This window comes from Gracilinanus agilis, chromosome 5 (genome assembly GCF_016433145.1).
Source record: "Gracilinanus agilis isolate LMUSP501 chromosome 5, AgileGrace, whole genome shotgun sequence".
NCBI classification, from domain to species: Eukaryota; Metazoa; Chordata; class Mammalia; order Didelphimorphia; family Didelphidae; genus Gracilinanus; species Gracilinanus agilis.
This window is the reverse complement of record NC_058134.1, coordinates 87,656,236-87,683,845: the sequence shown is the minus strand read 5'-3', so window position 1 is coordinate 87,683,845 and position 27,610 is coordinate 87,656,236. Positions and strand designations below refer to the sequence as shown.

The following is a 27,610-nucleotide window of genomic DNA, read 5'->3' as shown; positions in this document are numbered from 1 at the left end:
CATCTCTGAGGAGGCTGGGCATCCCAAGCCCTGTATAGCCTTTGCAAAGTTAAGTGACTTACCCAAGGTCACACAGCTTGTAAAGGGCAGAACAAGCCTCAGGCCTATATTTCTGATTGTCCATCTGAGCCATTAGTCATGTAGAAATGTCCTGAGAGAATGAAAGTCAAGGTAGAAGAATTTGATGAGGAATTCTGAAAGAAAATCCTCTAATGATAAAGGTTTTGCTGGGATAGACAGGTAAGCTATACCTGGAAAAGACCTTAAGGTAGGGAGTCCGGGAAACTAGGAGGTAACACGAAAGGAAAGGGTACCTGCAAATGGATGGAATTTCAAAGAAGATGAGAAAAAGGACCCACTTAGCCAACACTTTAGAGCTGAGAGGTGCCTCGGAGGTCACCAAATCCAATCTCTTCCTTATATAGATGAGAGACCCAAAGGGACAGAGATTCATGAGAAGAAGTGTAGTCTAGAAGGCAGAGCACTAACCTGGGAGTCATCGTTGTCAACAGCAGTAGCAGCAGCAGCAACAACAACAACAACAACAACAACAACAACAACCTGGGGTTTGAATCCTACCTCAGATACTTGTCTTTGGGAATTGGTTTAAATCTTGTGCCTTTGAACTACATTTCCCTCGAGCCCACTGACTTCCTGTCATTAAGTGCTGATGTAGACAGGGGATAAATTGGGTGGTTTTTCCATGGCTAGCACTCTTTCCTTCCTCTGGCAGATTGCAGCTGGGAACATGGGCTGTTTGAACAGGTAGATTAGCCATGGGCATATGGTTTTATTTTCTTACTTTTTTATTCCTTTACTCCTAGTGACTATTAATAAATCTTATAACAACATAATATTTAGTTATTATATATTAATTTTAATTTTTATAGCTTAATGACTTTGGACTTTTTCCCCATCTTTAAAATGAAGGGTCCAGTCAGGATGACCTCCAGGGTTTTTCTTGTGACAACACACATTACAACTCTACAGCTGCCCAACTTGTTTTTTTTTTTTTTAATAACCCTTGTACTTCGGTGTATTGTCTCATAGGTGGAAGAGTAGTAAGGGTGGGCAATGGGGGTCAAGTGACTTGCCCAAGGTCACACAGCTGGGAAGTGGCTGAGGCCGGGTTTGAACCCAGGATCTCCTGTCTCTAGGCCTGACTCTCACTCCACTGAGCTACCCAGCTGCCCCACTTGGTTTTGACTATAACATTAATCATGCCCTACTCTCCAGAACAAGCTCCTCACCAGGAGAAAACTTTGCCAAATATTTATTTGCTTTTTTTTACTCACACTCTTCACTTGTTCCTGCCCTTCTAATTGGAGGACTGGAGAGTGGAGTAAAAAGCTCTTACCAAAGCCATGTTGGAAGGGGATTTCTCTCCCCATTATGCCACTTTGTTTGACATCATCAATCAGTGACCTGGAAGTCATTCACCACTGAAATGTACAGGTATAGATAAACCCTCTGAGAAAGGAAGCTGAAACCAATAAGATGGGAAACTGATCCCACAGGCACTGCTCCTCACCCCCAGATGGTACCAGGAAAATTAAGGAACCACGGTTTGTTCCTGAGACATGTTATGAAGAAAGAGAGTCCTAAGGTCCTAGGGAGGTGTGAATATTAGTGAGATGGATGTATCTTTGTATTCTCCCTAGGTGCTGGTGATAGGGGAACACCAACCCCAATCACCCTTGCTAGATGTTATAATTTCCCCTCTCAATAACAGTTGCCCAGAGAAGGACCCTGAAAGGTTAGGTGGATGGGTAGCCCTTTCGGGTCCAACCTGGGGTTGGATCAATTAATAATATTGGGCTCTGATTAGCCTTGGATCATGTTTATTTATCTGACTGCATTCGCTACCTCCCCAAGGGTCATGATATGGAGACAACTCAGGAAGGTACTTATTAAATACTTTTATCTATGACCTTAATTAGGGAAAGGATAATCAGGATAAGGATTTGGGGATTGGAGACCCTGTCAATCAAATATTTATAATCTATAATCACGCAGAACTGAAGGTTATTGATTTAGTAAAGCTGGAGCTCTTGTTCTTCACACACTCCTCTGGCTCAGCTTGGCCACTGCCAAACCAGAGAAGTGTCTGCCTTGATGCAGCTCTGTTGGTTATTTCCTCTCAGCTTTTTTAATATCAATGTTTGGTGATGTGTTAGGCTTCACAACCTTCAGGAAGTATTCAAATCCTACCATCCTCTTCTTCTTCAGACCTCCCTTCCTCCCTTCACCACCCAAGGACCCAGAGACCTAAAGAGCTAGGAAGATTCAGAGACCTAAAGATCTAGGACCAAAGTCCAAAGGACCAAAGACCAAAGGTCCAAGACCAAAGACCTAAGACCAAAGACCCCCTCCAGATGGTTGTTAGGGATATTTATACTCTCAGGCCAACCGACTTTTGCCTTTGGCTCATGGAATCTGGGAACATTCCAACCTCTCCAACTGCCTCCCTTGTCAATCAAGGTGAGATCAACATTTCTCAGGATTTGAATATAACAGACCTGATATGGGAGAGCTAGTGGGTAGAGAAAACTGCTTATAAGGTGGGACCAAGAGACTGTTCGGGGTCTTGAGACTGGAGCTTGGAACCTAAAAGAATCAATGCCGGTGATGAGCTTCAATAGATCATGGTGGCAGATAGAGTCATAAGCTAAGCAACTCTCTACCTCTTTCCTACATTTCCCTCTCTTTACTATCACTATTTTGATATAATAAAGTTATTAATGCTACTAGCAGCCTCATAATTTAATTTTAACTATTACAGTCACCTTTTAAGGAGGTTTCAAAAGAATAGCCAATACTTGATTTCCCTCCTATTGTACAGCTTCAATTCTACTGCACCATCATTATCATCATGATCCTATGTCAGGTACCTTCTTCTTCACTTCCCCTCTTTCCAGGTTCCTTTTGTGTTTTCTTCCCCATTTGACAGTAAGCTTCTTTAAAGAAGGGACTATCCTTTTTCTTATTTGCATCCCCAGTGCTTAGTACAGTGTTTGGCAAATAGTAGGCACTTAATAAATGTTGATGGTTGCCATCAATTGGGGAATGGCTAAACAAGTTGTGGTATATGATTGTGCTGGAATTCTACTCTACTATAAGACATGACAATTTGATTTTTTAATAATCATGAAATTATGAAAAGTAAAACAAGCAGAACCAAGAAAACATTATATGCAGCAATAGAAATAGTGTTTGAAGAATGACTTGTTTATGTTTGCCTCCAGAAAAAGAAAAGATAAATAGAAATGAGCAAAATATAGTTTTATATATGAATATTCTTTTTTGTCAGGTGATGCCTTCTCTAATGGGAGCTAGAAAGGGAGAGAGGAAGGAAGTTACCTAGGTATTTTAATCTAATAAACAAATAAATAAATTAAAATTAAAAAAAGACAGAGATTGAAGCCAAAAATAAATGAATGAATGAGTTTTATGGTATTAGATTGTTTTGTCTTATCCTATGGTCATGTTGGCATTAGAAAGGATTCCCCACCAAAATACATATGGCAGAGGAATGATTCATACTCATGTCTTCTGACTATAAGTCCTGTTCTCTTCCTCATTTTTACTCATGTCTTATCTTATGAAGGCATGCAAAGTTTCATAGATAGTCCCCAAATACATCCTGCTGGTAAATTCATATAACACACCATGCAAAATGACATACAGTATGCATTCAGAAAAACCTGGAAAGAGTGATATGATCTAAGGCAAAGTGAAATTAGCAGAACCAAGAGAACAGCTTATATAGTAACAAAAATATTGTACAATGATCAACTGTGAAGAACCAAACTCTTATCAGCAAAATAAGATTCCAAGATAACCCTAAGGTACTCATAATAAAAATATTTTTCATAGCCAAAGAAGGAACTATTGGAATTTCATTGCAGGTCAAAGCACACCATCAGTCACTTTATTCCTTCATGAATTTTTATATGTATGATATGTGTCTTCTGTCATAGCATAAGGAATATAGAAATATATATTGTATGAAAGCATTTGTACAACCTATATCAGACAATTTATTACCTTGGGGCAGGGAAGAAGGAAGGAGAAAATCTAAATTGCAAAATGTCAGAAAATAATTGTCAAATTTGTTTCTATGTGTAATTAAAAGAAGAATTTAAAAATGCATATACAATTTGCTTTATATAAATGTAATGGAATAATATTGTGCCAAAGAAATAACAAACAAGATAGTGACCAAAAAATTATATGAAGTGATGCACTGTAAAGTGAGAAGAATCAGGGGAACATTGAACACAATAACAACAATAATGTATAATGATCAACTGTGAGCGACAACTACTATCAATAGGGCAAGGATCTAGAATAACTACATGGGACTCATGAGAAAAAATAAAATTAACCACCATAGAAAGAACAGAAAGAGGCTGAATATAGATTGAGGCATACCATTGTTCACTTTATTTCCTCCATGAATTTTTTTTTTAGTATAAGCAACATGTGTCTTGTTTCACAATAAGATGAATGGGGAAATAGTGTTCTATAATAAGTGTATAATCTATATCATATTGCATGCCTTCTTGGGAATGGTTGTGAGGAAGGGGAAAAAAGAATGTTACAGATTTTTGGATATAACTAATGTAAGGTTGTTTCTCTTAGATAAGCATAGTTATTATAATTTATTACATATTTATAAAAATCATACATATATTATGGTTATGTTGCATGTTGTATTGTTATATATAAAAAATAAAAATAAATGGTAACTCAAAAAATTCTTATTCCATTAGCATACATGCATGTTCAGGAATAAATCCTCTCTCTGCCATAAAGCTACACCACAGGTTGACTAATAAATGTTAGTCACTTTGCTCTATTGGGCAGTTGGCAATGAGTAAGGGGTATAGAATACCCAAATCAAAACTCACCAGAATAGAAAACCATCCAGCTTTGTACTACTACTTGCCTGATGGCTGCCTTTCCTTGTCATACCCGCCCCTTTATCCTTCACAAAACTACCAGTACCTGCCTATAGCCCACCCCTTATAGAGGATTTCAGAGTCCTTGAGAATTGCTTGTATTGACGCTAATGTGGTACAATGGACAGACTTTGACATTTAGAATATGGAAGACTTGCAATTTAAACCCTGTCTCAGACACCTCCTGTTTATATAGCCTAGGGTAAGGTATTGACTCTGTATGCCTCAGTTTCCTCATCTATAAAATATATGTTTTAAGTGGTTAGACTTAATGATTCTTATGATCCTGATCAGCTCTAAATGAGTGATTCTCTCATCTTTTGTTGATATAATATTTACATTTAATCCACATCATTTTTCTACCACTTACATTTAATAGCTGTGTGGCCTAAAGCAAAGCAAGTCAATGAACCTCTTCTCTGATTCAGATTCCTCAGTGGTAAAATGGAGGTAATAATAGCTCCTATTTTATGGGTTTGTTTTAAGGAATAAATGAGATAATATGGCAAGCATTTTGCAGAACTTAAAATACTATATAAATACTAAATACGATTTTGTGGGGTAACTAGGTGGTGCAATGAATAGTGTCCAGGCTGGAAGACCAAACTCAAATCTAGTCTCAGACATTTTCTAGCTCTGTTACCCTGGGAAAGCCACTTAACCCTGTTTGTGTCAGTTTCCTCATGTATAAAATGAACTGGGAAAGGAAATGGCAAACCATTCCTGTATCTTTGCCCAGAAAACCTGAGATGGGATCCCAAGGAATCAGACATGACTGAACAACAATTATTTTTGTGTTTCCATGAAAACAAGTTTGCACCCTATAGACCCTAGAGGACATTTAGAATTTCCAAAAGTAGAGAGAGGGAACAAAGGAATTTCAGGGATATTGAATGTGCAAAGGCATGAGGAATTTTAAAAAAAAAAAAACCACCAACCATCAAATGTATGAGAGACTGTAATATAAAAAATGCTTTGAAAAACTTAAAGAACTCTATAAATGCCATCTGTCAGCATTATCATCCTCATCCTACATGGTACATTTGGTAGAACTATTGTAAGATAGATCTGACAAGAAGAGAAAACATTAGGTTTTGGAGACCATTGAATTCCAGACTAAGAAATTATGTCCTTTTTTTCAGTAAGAGGAGAACCAGTGATGGGTTCTGAGCAGAAGAGTGGCAAGACAAAATTACAGATTAAAATTTGTTGTTTTTTTTAACCAGAGGTCCTTGATCTCATTCTTGTTTTCTGACATCTGCATTTTTAAATTAATTAGTCTCTTTTGTAACTTTACCTATTTCATTTTATGCATTTAAAAACATGCCTCCCAGAAGTCATCTGTTGCCTGCACTGAATTGCCAGAGGAGTCCATGACACAATAAAGGTTAAGAACCTGAGTCTAAATGGAATGACCTCAATGGGCACTTTGTAGAATTTTTAAATATTCGTTCATTGAATGGGCTGAGCTAGAGGTAGAAAGGAAAAGAAGGGAAGGGGAAAGGTGGCTTGAAACAAGAAAAGCAGGGGAAGAGAGAAGCGGGGTGAGGACCTTTCAGTCAAGGACCAACTGGTGAATGGGACTCCCTGGACAGGCTGTTCCAGGTGGTAAAATGTGAAATAAAGAGCATGGCCAATGAGGCTGCCCTTGGGGATAGTCTTTATAAGGAATAGGTATCTGTGTGGTTTCCAGAAGGGACAGTCAGAATCAGTGTGGTCTGGCCCTGGTATTGTGCACAAAGTCTTTTCCAGCCCCCTGACTAAAGTAGTCTCAAAATCCCTTTTCACAATTACTTACACTATCTGTACTTCTCATTCAATGGATGCTTTCTGGTACCTCTAAAAGAATGGGGAGAGTGAAGCTTTCCTTTTTATATGTACACACTAATTGATCATTATATTTGTAAGCTATTCTGATCTCTCTTACACATTCTCCTGAGGCTTTCTAAGGAGGCAAACAATCATTTAGGGGCAGAGGCAGGGGCTGGCCCCATTATTTCCAACTCTAAGACCCCACACCAAGCTGAGCCATGCTCCCAGCCTAGCCAGCAGGCATACACATGGCTCCCTCTGGATCCCATTAACCCTACTCCAGGATTGGCTGCAGGAAGTTCATTGGGGAGTGAGGTGTGACCCTGCTTTCCTAGCCCCAGGACTCCCTCCCTTTTTCCTATTCAGCTGTAGCTGTCCAGGGAACTTACAGATCCAGACGCCAGAATAGCATAACGGTTACCTCAAAAAGAATCACAATCATGTGATTTCCCCCCTCCCTCCTCCAATATAAAATTAATGCCATTCATACAAATTAATTAGGGGCAACAAATAAATGTATCCCCTTTATCTGCCCTAATTCTCCCACATGTATAATAGATCTTTGCCCAGCAATTTTCTAGCAAAATATGCTGAATTCCTCTTCAGCATGGGAAGGAAAAAAAACCCTTATAAACTTATTCAGATGCTAATTACATTAGATTCTGCCTACTTCTAAGATGGCACACAGGGTAGTGAGCGAAACTTAATGGAACCGTACCCTATTCCAGGATTCTGAACCACTGGTATGTCTCCAGGTTAGATGGGAGTCGTGAGTTCAACCCCAAAGGTGTATTACAGACTTTCAAATGTCAGAGCTTCCACCTCTCTTCCAATCACAAGCTCTAGGGTTAAAAGGAGCAGACCATGAAAAATCCTCATTAAGGTAATGGCTTCTGTGCAAGTCTATTAAGTGTGCTCTCTCTTTTTCCCCCTGCTGTATCAGAACTGCAGCCAGCATTCTGGTGTCACTGGTGAAACCTGCTGTTTGAAAAGTACAACCACTGGGGCGAGGTGTTGGAGGCAACACAGTCTAATTAAAGTAGCAGTGACCTGACAGAAATGTCTTCTTTACAACTGTGGCCTCCAGCATTGTTTAGAAAACCTCCCTGATGCATTGTTTGCATTCCTATGTAAGAGTGTGGGGGTTATTTATTAAGAGAGAGGAAGGAAGGAAGGAAGGAAGGAAGGAAGGAAGGAAGGAAGGAAGGAAGGAAGGAAGGAAGGAAGAACAGAGACAAAAAGAGACCCAGAAAGAGGGAGATTCAACAACTCCAAAGAAAAAGTGTCAATAATTTAGCACTAGAAAATACTTTTGATAGTGACCAAGTAACAATCAGGACAAATTTTCAGCTTTCCAAAGGGTAAATAACAAGATATCAGAAATAAGCAGAACTTGTAACTCCAAAACATGTAATGAATTTAATCCTTGTACTTTATTACTAAATGGTTCACAAGAAAGTTGTTATATCTGCTCCTGAAAAATGTCCCTAAACCTAGACTGGCAACTCCAGGGTCCTCTCATCATTCTTTCTGGGTGAGGAAGATGAGTGTAAGGTGGTTTCAGGAAGAAGAAAATGAATAATATTCTAACTTTCACCTCCTCCAAATAAGTGGCTAAAGGAAAATTGGTTACAGCTCATATCAATTAATAAGCATTTTTGGACTTGCCAAAATTTAAAGATAAAGAGACTTTTAACTTGATCAAGTCCATACTTCTCATTTTACAGAAGAAACTGACATCTAGGAGATCAAAGATCTTGCCCAAGACCACAAAACAACCCCAGTTTTTAGACTAATGGGCAAGTTATTAGAACAGGGTGTCCCAAAAGTCAAAATACTGTGTATACTCATAGTTGAATCAAAATGAATCCCAGAATACCAAAAACAAATCTTTAAATTCAATTCTACTCGCATTTTTTTCTAGATACAGATATCTAAAGACAAAGTTTCCTGCCCTTAGAAAACTTACATTCTTCCAGGAAATTGTGAGGTAACTTTTTCTCTACATCTGAAATGCAGCCAATGTACTATCTAAACCTATGGAAAGAAGATTGGTAGTATTTCTTTTCCATACAAAAGTGACAAAATAAGGGGTGAAAAAAATGCAAGTTTGACTCAGTGTTACCTACCAAGAGAGAAAGTGCCTGAGAAAGCAGAAAAAGAACTCATCTTCTTGAGTTCAAGTCTGGCCTCAGACAATTCCTAGTGATGTGACCCTGGACAAATCACCTAATCCTGTTTCCCTTAGTTTCCTCATCTGTAAAATTAACTAGAGAAGGAAAGATATTTGCAAAGAAAACCCCAAATGGGGTCATGAAGAGTTAGATGCAACTAGGAAATGACCAAAAACAACAAAAAGAACAAATAACTTGGAGCTTTAGAGCTCAGTGAGGACTTGAAAAAGTGAAAACATGAAAAATTGCAATATATTAGACACCAGGCCTTTTCCCTAAGAAGATGATGCTTATTAAAGCAAAAAAACAAAAAAAAAAACAAGCTATCACTCCTCTTAGCTATTTGGTTCCCAGGCAAGAATAGTAGGATATTATGACATCTATTTCAACTTACACCTGTTGGGGTGCCCAGACCAATGTGATGATCACCTACGCAGAGGACAGAGCCTCTTCCTGAGAAATGCTCATTCTTGTAGAGAAAACTCATCTTACCATGGCACTAAGACTTCATTGGGTAATTTGCTATCGAAGAATTTCATGAATAATAATTCATTTTTTAAAGTATCCCAATAATTCTTGGTGAATAAACACAAATCTTTCTGATATTTGATAAAAATTGATTTTTAAAAAAATAAGTCTTTCAGGAAAGCCTGGGATTTATTTTCAATGCCTTAAAATAAAATCTGTAAATGTACCAGAGGAGTTAAAATAAATGTCTTTGCAGTGATTTGCACTTAGATTCTCAAAAAGCACTTGTAAATGAAAGAAAAATATTAAGGTATAAATTAAGCTAAACAAATTTTAAAATATGGAAATTGCAAAATATTAAAATTAACTCTTTATCTAGAGTAGTTACAAGTAAATTCATTAAATATTTTTGGGAACTAGGGAGTGCTCTCATAACAATTAAAAAAGTAGAATTTCTAGTTACAAGTCATACCTGAGATCTTTATTTCATCAATGAATTTTGTAACAGACTTAAAGTCATTTGGGTAACATGATTATATCAAATTCCTTTGTGTTTCAAAAAGGGAATCACAGATTCAGATATTGAAGAGATTTCAAAATAATCTCGCCCAATTTTTACTTAATCCAATCTAAAAAACGTCCCATGTGGTTTTCCACTATGTTTGGAAACATCTACTGAAAATGAACTCACGACTTGTAAAAGAATCCTTTGGGGAGAAGCCTTAAGGATTTTTTTTCCTGGTGTTTATCCAAAACTTTTCTTTCTGCCACTCACTGTTGCTATCTCTGCCCTCTGAAATAATAAGTCTAATTCTTCAACCACTTATTAAATTATTTTGAGCGCCATGTACTACAGTAATGATTCACAACACTAAGGTGAAATGTGACAAAGTGTTTGCCCTAAAGGAATTTATAATCAAATAGAAGGTAATAAGACAAATACACGAAAAGTATGATACATGTTACATGTAACTGATGTCAAAGGCACCCTCCTGAAACAAAGAGCCTGGATATATACACAAAGGAAAACTACTTTTCTCCTCAAACCTATACACATAACCATCCTGGGATCTTTGATGTGAGACAGTTCCACTTAAAAGCAATCACACTCACAAGGCTAAAATCACAAAATTGATATGTTTATAAATTAAAAGATAATAAAAAAGGACTCACATTTTATCTCATAGATTCATAAGAACCTTTCCATGCCTATTAATTGGCCACTCATCCAAAGTGTTATCTTCTCTTCTGTCCTGGATTGGGCCATATCAAGGTAAGAAGCCAGAGTCTGTTCCTCTAAGGTAGAATATTCCTCAAAGGTCACTTTGTCTGAATCTCTGTTCTGCCTTCAACTCTCCGCCAGCACCTTCCTGAGACTTTGCTGCCTTGCTAAGGTTCCACAACCAGGTATTTTGGGTCTTGACACATTCTCTCTAAGGTAGTCTTCTCAAATGGAATGTATAATTGATTTGTTGCTCTCTAGTTTTTTCTTCTTCTACAGATGGTACTCATTACCTTCTTTCCAGATGAGCATTCCTAGCAGCTAAACTGCGTAGACCTTATCTCAACACTGTTTAGAAAGTTAAGTTCATTTACATCTCTGGTGTTTTGAACTACTACTTTCTTTTTTTCTCTTCTAAAAGAGAATAGTTAAAAAATAAAAAAAATTAAAAAGAGTAGTTTTCAGACAAGATTTTTTACTTTCCTCATCCACTCTTTTTTTCAGTTCCACTCAAGAGACAAAGTGTCTCTAGACCTAATCATTTCAATGATGGTTGAACTCCTGGAAAGGAAACTTTCTCTATCACTGTATATCAGCAGCCATTCCACAATTTAAAATATGAGAGTTTTGACTGAGACACTGAGAGGCTAAATGACTTGTCAGGATCACTCAGCCAAAAAAGCATCATATCTAAAGACCTTAAACTCAGATCTAATACCAAATTTCTATCACCATAAATGTTGTGCTTATTTTAATACAAACTAAAATCTGACTGGCTTTACTGATAGCCAGAACAAATTCTATGCTTGCAGTCCACTAAGACGTCCAGATTTTTATCTTGTGAAATGATTTCTAGCCTCGGTCCTATGTTTAGCAGTTTAAATTCTGAACATGGAGCCTGAAAGTTTACATGTTATTTTTAACCTCCAGAGCACTTTCATATCTATGATCAAGTTATGTCTTCATAAAATCCTTTAAATAAGTTAAAGAGGACTTAATCCCATTTTACAGAAACAAAGCTGAGGCCTGGAAAAAATATAAAAATGCTCAAATTAATTCTGCTAGATGATGATAGAGCTAGCCTGGAATTAGAAGCTACTTTTCTGATTCCCTGGATAGTATCCATCCTACAAATTTCTATCACTCTATCTTCTATAAAATAATTTTAATTCATCCTTCCACATTTACTTGAAAAGTAAATGAAATATAAGCAATACAGTCTGGCATACTGAGCACTGAAATGCAAACCTCAAAATTCAGATTATTTTGTTCTGGCTGAATCATTCACCTTTCTATGATTTATTTCTACAATCTGAGTAATAGTGACAACAAAGAAATATGAAGAGAGATGGATATGAAGTCAAGAGACCTGAATTCAAATCTCAGCTCTATTCCTTACTTCCTAACCTTAGGCAAAGTCACATCCTCTCAGTGTTTCAAATATCCTCATCTGAAAAGTAATAGGTTTTGGCTACGTGTACATGAAGTTCTCTCTAATTCCAAATTCTATGATTCTATCTCCTCGCTTGGATGTTATAGTATATTCTATAGGATAGAATGAGATAGTAGATATAAAATTTCCTCATATATGTTTGTAACATAGACATTCAAGGCATAAAACATAAAATAATTATACTATATTTCAATTGCTTATGAAGAAGGAAGATAAGAAATTGCTGTGTCTGAGTCCTACTATAATATGTTCTCAGGCAAATCAGTTTTTGTTCAAGCCACATACTAGTCCAGTTACTGTGGCATAAACAGGGAATATAGGAATTATTCCATCTAGTCCCTCCAACTTACTCTCTTCTCAGAAGAAACTGCCAACAGTGAAGCTGAAGTTTTCATTCACAGACCTCTTTCCCTTCTAATCAGAAGTGCTGGTTTCACGCAATAAAAGGCTTTTCATATCATTCTTAAGACCTGGGTGGTCTCTCACAAAATATGCTAACAAAATGAGACAAAGTAGAGAGACATGTCATTCCTGTCCAAGCAGGTGGCGAGTCCCAGAAGGTCAGAAACATTCCATTCTCTTACTGACATCACACTGTCAAAACCCATTTCCTAAAGTTCCCTAGCGAGAGGTGGCAAAGGTTAGCACGTGACTATTGGAAGTAGGGCTAAAAACAGAAACTATCCCTTTCAGTTTGAAAGATTAGTTATAAGATGAATAAAAAGGACAGGCTTGTACACAGCCCTTTCAATAATAAGAAATTTGTGAAGAAGCATTTGGAGTTAGAATATTTAGGTTCAAATCCTGGTTTTGTCATATATTAATTCTATAGGAGTGAGCCAATCTCTTAAACTCTCCAGGCTTCAGACCAGTTAACATCTACGGTCCATTCTAGTTTTCAGCCATGTTTTTGCCATTCACCTTGCCAATGATGCACCATATAAACCAGACCTTTGGAGACTATGCCTTGGAAGAGTGCAGCTACTGAGTTTGGACCTACTGCTCTGGGAGCCCACTGTTCTGATTGGCAAGAGCCCACCATATCTAGGCAGTTCCAGATCCAAGCATGATTCACTCCAATTATCTAGACATTCTCCCTAAGCACTTTCTGCCCCCATTCCACATTTTCCACTTTTTACAATGGGAACAGTAAGCAAATCAACATTTCCATTGTATCTAAATTTTTTTCAATTGAGTATCCTACTGCTTCATTCACCATCTCTGGCTCTTCCCAAGTAAAATACATTTCCCAGGCCACCATTGCCTTATTTGTGCTACTTAACCCATTAGGAAAGTAAGTTTCTTGAGGTCAAGGACAGGGACTCATGTTTTTTGTGTGTTTTGAATTTTCTCACTTTGCACAGTCCTTTAGCATAATGTCTGGCAAATATTAATTACTCAAATGTTTGTTGATTTACTCATCCATTTTCTATGACTTCAACAGTTCTATGAAGAGGCTTAACATGTTAAAACAATTCAACAATACAAATAACTATCATTCAATACTTTTCAGTCTTAAGGTCCCAGTATTCACAGTTAAGATATATCAAATACTTTCTTCACCATGCCTCCTGTGAAATGGGTTCTAAGAGCAATTTTATCCCCATTTTATAGGCAAGCAAATTCAGTCTCAGAGAAATCGTTTTATTGTCCACAGTCACAGAGCTTCTAAGTGTTGAAGATGAGATTTGGCCCCAGTATTTTTGACTCTAGGTCAAACACTTTTTCTATTTTAACACATTTCTTCCTCTCTATCATAAATCGCAGGATTGCATAGCTGAAAAAGACTACAGAGTGTACCTAATCTTACTCTCTAATTTTTTGGATGAGGAAACTGAGAACCAAAAATATGAAGTGACTTGCTTAAGATAACACAACTAATTAGTGGGACGTCATCTCATTTCTATCCCAGTGTTGTTCCCATAATGTCTAAATAAAAAAGTGATTTTTTTAATTGTCTAAAAATAAACATTAAAATCATTGTCTTAAACAATTATTCTTTTTCATGCATTTCTTAACCTTTTTTCAAAGTTTCCTCATATTTAATATGTGAAAGTAGCATAATTTAAAATTTGCTCCACAGAAACTATGATTTATCTAAGCTTGGTGCCTACTTGCAAGGATTCACTGGAAAACATTTGTACTTCCATTTTTCCCTATTTCACCACACAGGGCAATGGTAACAAATAGTCATGTAAATGTGTTTTTTTTCTCTTATCCCTTCCTTGTCTTTTATGTGAAAATGGGAGAAGTAGAAGAGAAGAGGAAGGTGAGCAATGATATATATATGTGTGTGTGTGTGTGTGTGTGTGTGTGTGTGTGTGTGTGAGTGTGAAGAGAGAGAGAGAGAATAAAATATAGCAATGGTAGGAGAACCCACTATTGGGTTCCATTTCCACAATTTCTCATGATACACTGAACCCAAGACATGGCATGGATTTTGGAAAAGCAGTTTCCTAGGAGACATATTCCTAGGAGATATGTGACTCAGGGAGTGGTAGTGATTGAAAGGAGAAAAGAAAGATGGAGGAGAATAGCATGAGGGGCGAGGAAAGAACAGATGGGACCAGAAATGCCTCAAGGACAAAAAGAAGGATGTTGTCTATTGCGCCAGTGGCAAAATATTCCAAAGGCAAATGCAGAAAGAAGAGGTAATATCCTAGTTGCAGCATTATAGAGACTGTTAAGTAATCTAAAAAAAATGCTGATGATGTTATCATCACTACAGTATCTAGTTTCCTCATTCCAGTTTTAAAAACACTTAGCCAAGAGTCATAAGTCTTCAGAGGGATTGGAGACCCAAATTATTTTGGGAAGAATGAAGGTGAGATATTTTGTAATTCTACACTGAATAATTTTCTATGTTTTTATAAACCTCGGTTTGCAAGCAGATGCACAACTGAATGCTCTAGATATGTGCTAACTTCAGAAGTTCACTAAGTTATCTGGGTTGGGACAATGGGAACAATACAGGTTATTAATTATTGAGAATCCCTACAGTACAAATTGGCCCATCATGCCAGAGGAGACTTTCTGATAAATTGAGTTACATTTTGGAAAGCCAGATTTATCCTAGAGCAGATTCAGTGATGCCAAGAATTAAAAACAGAATGGTGGCACAAAAAAAGGAGAGGAAACATCACACTGAATTGAATGTAATCTCCCCCACTGATGTAAGAGCCTGGTGTACTTTGATGCTAGAATAAATATCAACACTTTAATGATGCCTATCACTCCTGTCCCCTCCCAGACACATCTTGGCCACCTGTTCAGAGTGGCCATATGCCTTCCATCAAGAAACTATGCAATTAGCTCTTCAAAAGCTTCATGTTATTTCTGTGTGCTAGATCTATAAATGAGTCTATTATGAAATTTATGAGTAGAGAAATATTTCATTTTGACAATAATAATAATTATACATAACTTTATCTTTGACTCTGATTACCACAAACAACTTTTTTCAAAGATTACCTTTTCCTTAATATCCCTGTGAAGTAAGCAGCCAGATGTTATCTCAATTTTATAGAAGGAACAAAAGAGAACAGGGTTTCACAACTCAATTAAGGTCACAAAATTTTTCAGCTGATGAACTGATTCCCAACTAAGCTATCCATAGTTAAAAAAAGTTGCCTTGCCTTCAGAACCTGGACCTCTACTCTTCATTGATATACATTTACTTGCTTTGGAAAACAATGGAAAAAATTGCCATATACGTTACAGTTCCATAGTCTCAGACTCTTCTTGGCAATATGGATGAATTTCAGTTAAATGGTTTGCTTTCCAGATGGCATTCTACTCTGTATGTGTTTTACCGAAACACTTCTGCTAATCATGGTCACTAGTGATTTATGGCAAAGGTAATTTCCAAAGTAACCAAGAAACATGATGAGGCTCTCTGAGATATTTTTTTTAAAGTAACCATCATTTGTTAAAAACTCAATTTTGCAGATAAATAGACTTGTACGAAAATATTCATAGCTGCGCTTTTTGTGGTGGTAAAAAACTGGAAAAGGAGGGAATGCCCTTCAATTGGGGAATGGCTGAACAAACTGTGGTATATGCGGGTGATGGAATGCTATTGTGCTAAAAGGAATAACAAACTGGAGAAGTTCCAGGCGAACTGGAGAGACCTCCGGGAACTGATGCAGAGTGAAAGGAGCAGAGCCAGAAGAACATTGTTCACAGAGACTGATATACTGTGGTAAAATCGAATGTAATGGACCTCTGTACCAGCAGCAAAACAATGACCCAGGACAATTCTGAGGGATTTATGGTAAAGATGCTACCCACATCCAGAGGAAGGACTGCAGGAGAGGAAACATATAAGAAAAACAACTGCTTGAACGCATGGGTTGGGGCGGGACATGATTGAGGATGTAGACTCGAAACTATCACACCAATGCAACTACCAACAATTTGGAAATAGGTCTTGATCAAGGACACATGATAAAACCAGTGGAAATGTGTGTCGGCCATAGGTGGGGGAATGCGGGGGGTGAAGGGGAAAGTAGGAGCATGAATCATGTAACCATGTTAATAAATGTTTAAAATTAAAAAAAAAACAACTCAATATTGCAGGGCCCATCAGTGCACCACTTATCACAACTGTTGTCCTAAATCCATGAACCAGTTCTTCTATTGGACCCACTCTGTACCTCTATGGGAGAGCTTCTGCAAGATGGTCCTTAGGTGCTCAAGAATTGGGGGTGAAACTTCATATTGATATGTGTCTATCATAGGTCCTTGCAGGCATCTTCCAAACACTCCATCTGTTGAGGGTGGGGAGGCAGAGGTAGACAGAGAGAAGAAAGAGAAAACGAAATTTTATTTACTTCAAAGGAAGAAACATATTATACTGACACTTGCACTTTATGCAATTATAAACAGTAGTAAGGCTTTGGAAATCTGGCTTTAAAAAGTCATCAAAGTATGATTAGAATTCTGAAGTAGTTAGGATACTCTTAAAGATAAAATAAGACCATAATGTGTCATTGAAAACATGAACTTGAAGGAAAAAAAATACATTTTACTAATGCATTCAGATGTTTTTTAACTCCCCCATCTTGCTTTTGCTTTCTTTATCCCCTCCCCATTCTTTTTGTAATTTTCTTTCTCTGGCTTTCCTTTTTTAAAAAAAATATGAGTTTTTCCCTTCTGACAATTTGGTGACCACAAAAAGAAGGAGAAGAAGAAGAAGAAAAAGAAGAAGAAGAAGAAGAAGAAGAAGAAGAAGAAGAAGAAGAAGAAAAAGAAGGAGNAAGAAGAAGAAGAAGAAGAAGAAGAAGAAGAAGAAGAAGAAGAAGAAAAAGAAGGAGAAGAAGAAGAAGACAATACCATGCAGAGCCTACATCTCACATGAAAAGCAGAGCAACCAGAAAATATAAATATTAATTTGCAGAAGCTATGAGGATTTGTTGAAATATTTTTAATGCAGACACTGTGTGTTAGGCTCTGGTAAATGAGGGCTGAATCAGTAATGGCCAGTGAAGGCTTATTCAAGTAGGCTTTCTAATGAATGCAATAAAAAGAGAGCTGCTCACAGAACAATGAGATATTAATGGGGCCTAATTTATTTAGCTCTATTCCATTTGTCTAAAATGACAGACTCTTCTCATCAACGTCCTTTCAAACCACACCTTCTAATTAATTTAGGCCCTAATTAGTCTTTATTTGGCGAATTGTTCATTTTGAGACAAGCTTCCTGTGGGGGGTTCAAACATTCAAATTACCTTCCTTTCTTGCACACAAAAGGCTAATTCAGTGACTAGGTGCTTCACACACAGTGCGGGCCATCTGCAGTTTTAGGTCTTGGGTAGGAAGGGAGGGGGGAAAATGGTTTCCTTTTATTGTTCACCCTAGTTTCTCTACATACAGTGTAGCCAAAGAAAGCCATTCAAATGCAACAAGTTTTAATTAGCAGAAACACATTCTGTCTAGTGCCAGGTTGACTCAGTAATTACTGGTCTGATATCACATATATGCTTGAGCCCAAAGCTCTATCTGATTAACAGAAAATAGCCTTAAGTACTACAAGCATCTCATTGATTTCTATGGGACTTCTCAGAGGCTAAAGAATATGGGAAGACAACTGGCCCAGCTGCTCAAAGAAGGCACACAATGGTCATGCAATGGAAGATAAACCTAGCGCCATTTCCTTTTTCCACGCAGGGTTACACAGCATTGTGCCTTTCAAATAAGTGCCTCATTGAAATTAATGCAACAGCTAAATAAAAACAGAGTATTTGCCAATAGTACTTACAGAAAGAAAGAGTAGGGCTTGGGTTTTTTTCCCCATCCCCAAGTGAGGTGCCCAGCCTGCTGGGCACACATACACCAAATTAATATCCTAGTTGGAGTCCCTCCCTTTCCCCTCTGTATTGGAAAGAGCTGATCTGTATGTGTTTATATACACATATATGTACTTATATACACATACATGCACATATATGCACACACATACACATCGTCTTATTGAAAACAACTTAAATTGCACGGAAACCTTGAATTTATTTCCCAGATAAGAATAATAGTGACTGAAAGTATAATGCTTTAGGCTTTCAAAACAGAGCTTTTCCTTGTGATTACTGTCAAAAAGCAGACCATATGACAATACCTTCTATTTAAGTCTATACTCACAATTCAAGGAACAATTTAAGCTGGAAGCCCCAAAAATCAGCCTAGAATTTTTACCAAAACCACTATGTACATGGTGTATATATAATGGTCATAAGATGAATCAGAGCAACAATGTTGTTTAAAAAAAGAAAAAAGGGAAGAGATGTGGCCACTATTTTGAAAGACATTTCCCCCTCATCCCTTTTAAGAATTTTTTTTTCCTTAAGAAAACATTCCAAATGATCACAGTCTATCAAAACAAATACCCCAAGTATCTGCTAATTAATTTGCCACAAGTCCTTTCCCCAACTTTGACTATGCCACTCTGACTATGGTTTGCTTTATACAATACAGTGAATATTTCCAGGGGAAAAAAAAGGATGTTGGATTTCTAATAACTTTCTGCTAAAGCATGAACGGCAATAAACAAAACATATTTTTTACTCTTTAAAAGAAAAATGCAGAACAAAGAACCTGATAATTTAAACCTGCATTAGGGAAACAGTCATTCTCAAAAGTATATCATGTACAGTTTAAGATCTGGTACTGCTAGGCCACCTTCCTTCATATTTTTTCATTATTTCCCTTTATATTCTTGGTCTTTTGTTTTTCCAAATGAATTTTGTTATAGTTTTCTTCTAATTCAATAAAAAAAATTTGGTAGTTTGATAGGTATAGCACTAAATAAGTAAATTAATTTGGGGAGGATGGTCATTTTTATTATGTTAGCTCATCCTACCCAAGAGTACTCAATGTCCTTCCAATTGTTTAGATCTAGTTTTAATTGTGTGGAAAGGGTTTCGTAGTTGTGTTCGTATAAGTTGTACACAGAGATTGATACACTGTGGTACAATCAAACATAACGGACTTCTCTACTAGCAGTAATGCAATGACCCAGGACAATTCTGAGGGTCTTATGAGAAAGAAAACTAGCCACATTCAGAGGAAGAACTGCGGGAGGAGAAACACAGAAGAAAAACAACTGCTTGATCACATGGGTTGATGGGGATATTATTGGGGATGTAGACACTAAACGATAACTTCACTTCAACTATCAATAATATGGAATTAGGTCTTAATCAATGATATATGTAAAACCCAGTGGAATTGTGCATCAGCTATGAGGTGGGGTGGGGGTTTTGGGGGAGAGGGAAAGAATATGAAACATGTAACTATGGGAAAATATTCAAAACAAAAATAAATTTTTTAAAGTTAAAAAATAAATAAAATGTCTTCTATACTAAAACTGCAAAAAAAAGGATACCATGAATTTCTTGAAGTGTGCCACAAAATTTTGGATGCTGTGCTATTCTAGGGATAGGTATGAAGACAAGGTGATTTTATTTGCATAGTAAACTACTTCTGGATGCACCAATCCCATAAGTGGTGTTATCATTTACCCATTCTCCTATGCATAAAACCTTCATGTTTTCTTACACCTTTCCTTCTCTTTCACCTCATATATACAATAACTTACAAAATTCTGTTCATTCCAATGCCTAAAATATCTTGTGTCTGTTCCTTTCCATTTTATTTCCATTGCTATCATCCTAGTCAATGCCTTCATTATCATCTCTCCAGAGACAATAACCTCTACTGATGTAGGTCAGCATCTTCTATACTGAATATGGTCTTAGAGAATTGCCTAGAGACCTGAAAAATTGAGTGACTTGCCCAAGGTCAAATATGGTGTATGTGCAAGATAAGGCATTTGAAAATGGTTCCTCTTGGCTATAAAACTGGCCCTCCATCCATTATACAATGCTACATCCAATGATATAACAGAAAAGGAAAATTCATAATTAATTTGATTTAATATAAATGTTACTTAGTCTATGTAGTAAAGCATTGTCATAACAAAGTTAACAAAATTTGACTATTATCTATATTCGCTAATTCCAAAATATATGAAGCCTTGAACTTGAAAAGAACTTCCATTATAGATGTTGCTTTTACTAAAGGAAAACTACAAGAACATGATTCTCCTGAGGCTTCTATGCTATTGCCAATTTAAATATTTGGTGTTCTATGTCTTCTAATGGCAAAAGATAATGTTCCATGAGCAAAAAAGAGTTGAGAACACTACTCTAGACTCACATTTTTAAGTGCTTTCAGGTTCCCTTTCTGAATGCTTATTAGAATGTCATACTCATCTTTCTCCAAATTTAACATATATAATAGGAAAATCAGTTCCTCCTTCTAACTACACTGTTCTCATCATTACTATAATTTACTCACTTTCCTGTACCCCAAAACGATGTCTTCTTTTAATTTTCCCCTCTTTGGTCACTCATATTCAATAATTTACCAAGTCCTGTCAGTTGCATCTCCAATCAACTTTTCTGTTTTGTCAGTCTCCTCTCATTACCATTGCTACAAGCATAGTAGATGTGTAGAGGAAAATCACTTTCTAACTGGTCATAGGATCATAGATCTAGAGCTGGATGGTATCTCAGAAGCCACCTAAATAAACCTCCATATTTTGCAGATAAAGAAAATGAGTCAAGGATAGTTATTATGGTGATGATTAACATTTATAAGCATTTGAAGGTTTGCAAGGTTCTTTATATAAATATCATATTTGGTTGCTTGACTGGCCAAAGGCATCAAGTGAAAGAGGGAAAATATAAAATCAGGTTCTCTGAATCCAAATAATTATCTTCTCCTTATGTTTACGTACCCCTCTAAACAATGCTTCCAGTTCACACCAGATCTACCTTATGAAAAGATCTGGTCAGGCTATTCCACACTCAAAAATCCTCTCATTGCTCACTATTGCCTATCAACTAAAATTCTCATTTAATCCAGGATTCCATACTCTGGTACTTCCCCATGGCAAACTATTTTCCTCCTCATCCTTTATCTTTCCATCACAATGTAATATCTGCCATCTGTTGAACATATCCCTCAGTTTCCCACCTCTGTGCCTTTTCTTATGCTGTTCTTTGTGCCAAATGTTCCTACCTTCCCATCACTTTTCAAATTCCTACCTGTCCTTTAAAGTCAAACTTAGATGTTAACCCTTCCAGAAGCCTTCTGTGATTCCTAAAATACATAAGGGCTTTCCTTTCTTAGCCTTTAGGCAGAATTTTGCTCAAGCCTCTCATATGCTTTCCCTTTACATATTATAATATATTTTAATTATCTGAGGATAAAAACTTCACTTCATAAACTTTGTATATCCTCTGTCATAATGCTCCACACACTCGGTAGTTTAGCTTTTCTAGGTCAAACTCCCTGTAAATCTGACTTATAGGATATAGCAATGGTAGCTAGATGGCACAATAGAAAGAATGCTGACCCTGAAGTCAGAAAAATCTGAGTTCAACTCCCTCATACACTTATTTATTTTGTAACCCATTAAGTCATTTAGCCTCTGTTTGCCTCAGTTTATTCAACTGTAAAATAAAGATAAAAATAGAACTTACTTCCCAGAAATGTTGTGAAGATCAAATGATATTATATTTGCACAGTACCTGGCACATAGTAAGTACTACATAAATGTTTATTCTCTTTCCCTTCTCACTCTTGAAAGGAGTGACACTTGAGCTGAGACTTAAAGAAAGCCAGACACTCCAAGACATGGAGTTTAAGAGAGAGAGCATTCCAGGCAAGGGGGGAAATCAATGCCAAGATACAGATGGGAAAAGAAGTGTTCTATGCAAGAAATAGGAAGTAGGCCAGGGTGACCATATTGTAGAGTAAATGAAGAGTAGTAAAGTATAAAAAAAAACCTAGAAAGACAGGAAGGAACCAGGCTATGAAGAGCTTTAAATGCCAAAGGATTTCAAGTATAATCCTGGAAGAAATCTGGAGCCACTATGGGAGGAAGGAATGAAAGGAGAGTGAGAGGATAGAAGGGAAGAGGAAGAAAGAAAAAAGAGAGGGCGGAATAAAGAAAGAAGGGAGGGATGGAGGAAAGGAACCAGAAAAACTAGATGTAGTCCTATAATTCGAGTAAGGAAGACCTTAGTTCAAATCCCACTCGTTTCTGAACTTGTGCAACTATCTTAACCTCTTCTCATTTGTAAAATGGTAATGACAAAACCATTTACCTCCTAGGATTATTGCAAATATCAAATGAGGTAATGTATATAAAAGACATGGCAATTTTTTGTTTATAGAAATGCTAGCTATTGGGAAGAAGAATAATAAAGTTGATTTTATGGCTTACTTTAAAGATAATTCATTTGTGATTCAAATTAATTCAGTAAATGTAGTTTAAGCTCTTAGATATAAAGGCAAAAATAGTAGATCAGCGAGTTCAAATTCTACTGGAGAAGGTAGATAGAGAAAACAACCTTATAATATAGTGGCACAAATAATACAGTTATTTTAGTGATAAGGAAACTGAAGCTCAAAGAGATTATCTGACTTCCCCAGTCATGTAGGTAGTATTAGAACCAACATTTAAGATCTGAAAAAAATCCCAGAGATATTTTTACTATATCGGATTTCTCTGCTGCATATCCCTTTCCTCCCTTTCCATTTAAAATAACCAACAGAGTAAAAAATGTTTCTCTCCCTGTCTGTAGTCTTTTTGAGCAGAGAAATATCATGGTACTATGAAAAAAATGGTGGATTTTACATCAACAGACCTGGTTTTGGATCCTACCTCTGACCTCAGTTGCATAACATTGTACATCATTTAACCTCTCAGCCTCAGTTTACGAACCCATAAAATGAGGATGTTAGATTTGGTGATGCATAGAGTGCTTTCTAATTCTGAACATATATTCTTACAACAATGAAGTGATTAAGAGGCAAGGACACTTCAGACATCCCTAACCTATAGCTTGCATCCCAAACTCTTAATGAATTATTCTATTTTATTCCTTAACATAGAATACATCCATCTTCCACCATTCACTGCCAGAAAAATTTGTGTCCTCACCAGTTGGCACCTATATAATTCTTGACATCAAAAGGTCCTATATTCTTTAAAAGACCCTTTAATATTTTTATCAATTCTCCATCTCCCTCTCCCTCTCTCTTGTTCCATGTTATTTTGAAGAGCTCAGCTCAGAAAACATATAGCCTAAAACTGTAAGGGCTCAACCACAAAATATCAGCCTTGACATTCTAGTAGTCATATACAAAAAGACTAATGTTGCACAGGTTACCACTCCCTCCCAACAGAAATCCTTGTAGAATTTAGCATTCAAAAAAGAATCATAAACATTTTTCTATTAACAATGAGTACAGAAATAAGAAGCAAGCATGCTTTATATTAGGAAATGTATTTGAATCACTAAATTCTAGAGATGGAAGCAGGAGGGTGTAATAAAGCGGTGACTTTTGAGTAAGAAGACTAGAATTCAAAGTCTGACTGTCAGTTATAACCTCTGTGATCCTGGACAAGTCATTTAACCTTTCTAGGTCTTGGTTTCCCTATTTATAAGATGAGGGTTTTGGAATAGAGAACTTCTAAAGTCTTCAGACATGAATATCCTCTAGGACTGAGCTATACACAAACAGTATGGGAGGGCACTCTAAGTGCTAGATTGTAAAACCTATATCTTTACAAGAATTTTCTCTCTAATGTAGCTAACAAATAGATGGATCCAGCTTTTGCCAAAGAACCATACTGAGGAAGAATCTACTGCTTCCCAAAACAACCCATTTACCTTTCGGATAGTTCTAACTGTTAAGAAATTTTGGAAATGTAACTCTGCTTTTTTAGGACTTCTGTCTACCACTCCAAGTTCTCTGCTCTGGAGCTAAACAGAGCAAGTCTAATTTTTCTTCCAGAGAAACGTTCATCAAATACTTAAGGACAACTATCACATCTTTAGTAAGTAAAGAATATTTGCTCAAATTCTGCATCACACACTTACTATGTTACCTTGGTCAAGTCATTTAACAACACAACCTTACTTTTCTTATCTGTAAAATGGACATGATAGTTACAACTATCTCAAAGAAATATGATATCAAATGTGATCACAAATGAAAAGCACTTTGTAAGCTTTAAAATGCCATGGACATTAGTTATTATGAGTATTTTCCAGGCTAACTTTTTCCATATGAAATGAATTAAATGAAGGCACTTCTCCATTTTGGTTGTCCTTCTCTAGATGGTTTCCAGCCTCTGTATCCCTCTGTACAGTCTAACCAGGGCAGAGAATAGAAAGTCTATCATCTCTAGTACTAGGCACTATAACTCATAATTTACTCTAGGACTACATTAAAAGAGATCACCATGTTCTCTTACTATATCCTCAGCCCAGTCATAATATATTGCTACACTCGGATATTTAATGGCTGCTTATTTTTATATTGAACCCCACTAAGTGCAATATCCTTTTCTGACTTTGAGAACCTTTCAACTACATTATCCCAGGAGGCCTATAAGGTAGGATCTTGTCTTTTGGAAATTAGCCTGTCAAAACAGAACCAAAGACCAAAGCAGGGAATCGGAGCTATTTCAGTCTTTTTTGAAGCAATCATAAATTACTCAGTGCCTCTTTAAAAGTTAGAGGAGATGCCACCAGTTTTCATCTACTCCTCTCTATATTCATCTGTTTTTCCTAGCCAGGATTATATATTGACTCTTAAAAAAAGACATGAATTCTTTTCATTACATGAAATCTCCTGCTTTTGTTGAGAATTTGTTTTTATTTACTATTTATTTTAATCATTTTGTATTTTTCATGTCAGAGTCACCTTAAAATTGTCTGGAGTGGACTGAATTTTAGGATGATCTATCCTCTCCAACAATAAAGTTCAAATCCCCAAAATATTAGCATGGCCATATATTCCACTTGGTCATCTTATTGGACCTTCACCTCATTCCCTCTGGTGGTACATTTAATAGTGAAGTATGTGCAGGTCAGTAGAAAGAGAGGCAGGTTTAAACCATACATAAATTGAATTATCAGTTTCCAGTTGATAAAGAGGAAGCTATTTATAATTCTCATAAAATATCTCAAGGTAGAAATTTTTTCTGTCATTCTTGAGAGAAGAATTTTATAAAACCACATAAAAGAAAAACAATTAGCTTATTGGCAAAACTATAGTTCAAAGAATTTTATTGGAAAATGATCTGAAGTTGTTGATCTTGCTAAAGATCAAAAAGTTGGTATTTCCATTACATTTGTGAATTTGTGTATAAAAGGAGAAAATTATTTGCTTGGTACATTATCCCTATAAGCAAAAAAAAAATCATTTCCATTAGTAGTACTCCAATCCTTCCAAATCACCAAAATCCATTCCTACCTTTGTGTCTACTCACAACATTCTACTCAAATGAGATACTTGTAAAGTGCTTAGCATAGTTCCTGGTACACAGTGTTATATAAATACTTATTCCTCAACCTCCTTTCTCTTTCGAACTGGTATAACCTCCCCACTGAGGCTCTCAGCACAATCCTGCTCCAGTATGAAAGTCTCCATGACCCTTTTGCTACTGGATTTCCTCTGCTGACACTCCCACTCAAGCTGCTTCTCTTTGTGCTACATTCATTGTTAGATAACTTTTATATACCTATGAGAATTTTGGAAGGAAATTGTAAGCTATCTGAAGACAGGACTTATATGGAATTTTTTGAAATTCTTTACAGAGTCTTTACTAGTACACTAATTCACAATCTTTTTATTTATTAAATGATGCTATTCTTGGTGCTTCAAAGAATACTAAAAGCTCAGGGGAAATAAGGAAGACAATTGATGAAAATTTAATTTGCCTTTGAATCTCTGTGGTGTTTATGTGTTCTCACTTTTTCAAGTATACACCAGGGCAGAGGTGAAAATCATCACAGCCAGTCAGTCATTGAAGAAAGCAAATTAGCAGAAAGAGATAAAGAAGAAGAACCTTGGGAGGAGGGGAATAAATATGCCCATATCTATAAATCCTAATATATTATATATTCAAATAAATAGTATATAAATAGGTCCATATATACAAATTACATTTTCTGCATATTTGTGTGTATTCTGCAACTCTCTAGATTTTTTTCTCTTCTATTCATTTGAGCGTATAATACCACTCCCCTTTAATTTTGCTTGTTTGTTTTTTCCTATGGTTCAATCACTGTCTGGGACAATGATCTCCATCTTGCTTCTAAACAAGTGAGACAATTGTCACTGGGCCTTTTTTTAAGAGACATGCTTCCTGATAAGACTGAATTTTGAGTTACTCTCCATCACCTAATGGATGCTGAATTCCCCACATTGAAGCTACTGCAGTCTTAGAATAACTGACGAACTTTAGGAAACGTCCCACAAAGGCTCAACAAAACTGAGAAGTGTCAAAACTATGTGCTTACTTTATGGATTACTTCTAGATGTTTTTATTGAGAGCTCCTATAAATTACTGAAAATAGAGGCAGGTAGACAGCAGAAGGGAATAAGTGTTAGGTCCAGTATCTGCATGACACCCAGGGTTGTTTGAGGATAAGATGAGATATTTGTAAAGTACTTTCCAAGCCTTAAAGTGCTGTAAAAAATGCTAGTCATCATTATTACATATAAAGTACTCTGTAAACCTTTACACGTTCCATGAGTACTCATTGTTATCAATATTAAAAATAACATTTATGGGTTGGCTCACTACATTTGTGGGCACATTGCAGGAATACAGAAGGAAAAAGTATCACAGTTGTTTGCCTTTATTTTGGAAGGGAAAATGGGAAAACAGCAGGAAAAGCAATTAGTCAATAAGCATTTATATGTGAGGTGCTCTGCCAAATTCTAGGGATAAAAAGGCAAAAATATGGTCCTTACTTTCAAAAAACTCATATTCTAATGAGTAAGACAACCTACAGACCTCTAGGTACATGCAAGATATATTCAGGGTAAATCTTAAAGGGAAGTCATTAAATGGGGACAGGGAAAAGCTTCAAGATTTGAGCAAGCCCGCTTCTGAAATGACTGCAAGGGAAGGTGGGCGCTAGTTTTGTTC

General features: G+C 36.5%; 1 protein-coding gene across 1 annotated transcript in view; it reads right to left on the bottom strand.

Annotated features, from left to right (window-relative positions):
- The window catches only part of PTPRN2 (protein tyrosine phosphatase receptor type N2), a 1,449,868-nt gene that overhangs the window by 1,006,629 nt on the left and 415,629 nt on the right, over positions 1-27,610 (bottom strand). The window contains exon 3 of the mRNA XM_044678956.1: positions 16,749-16,862. Within this exon, the coding sequence (XP_044534891.1) occupies positions 16,749-16,862 (114 nt within the window). The remainder of the gene's footprint in view (positions 1-16,748; positions 16,863-27,610) is intronic.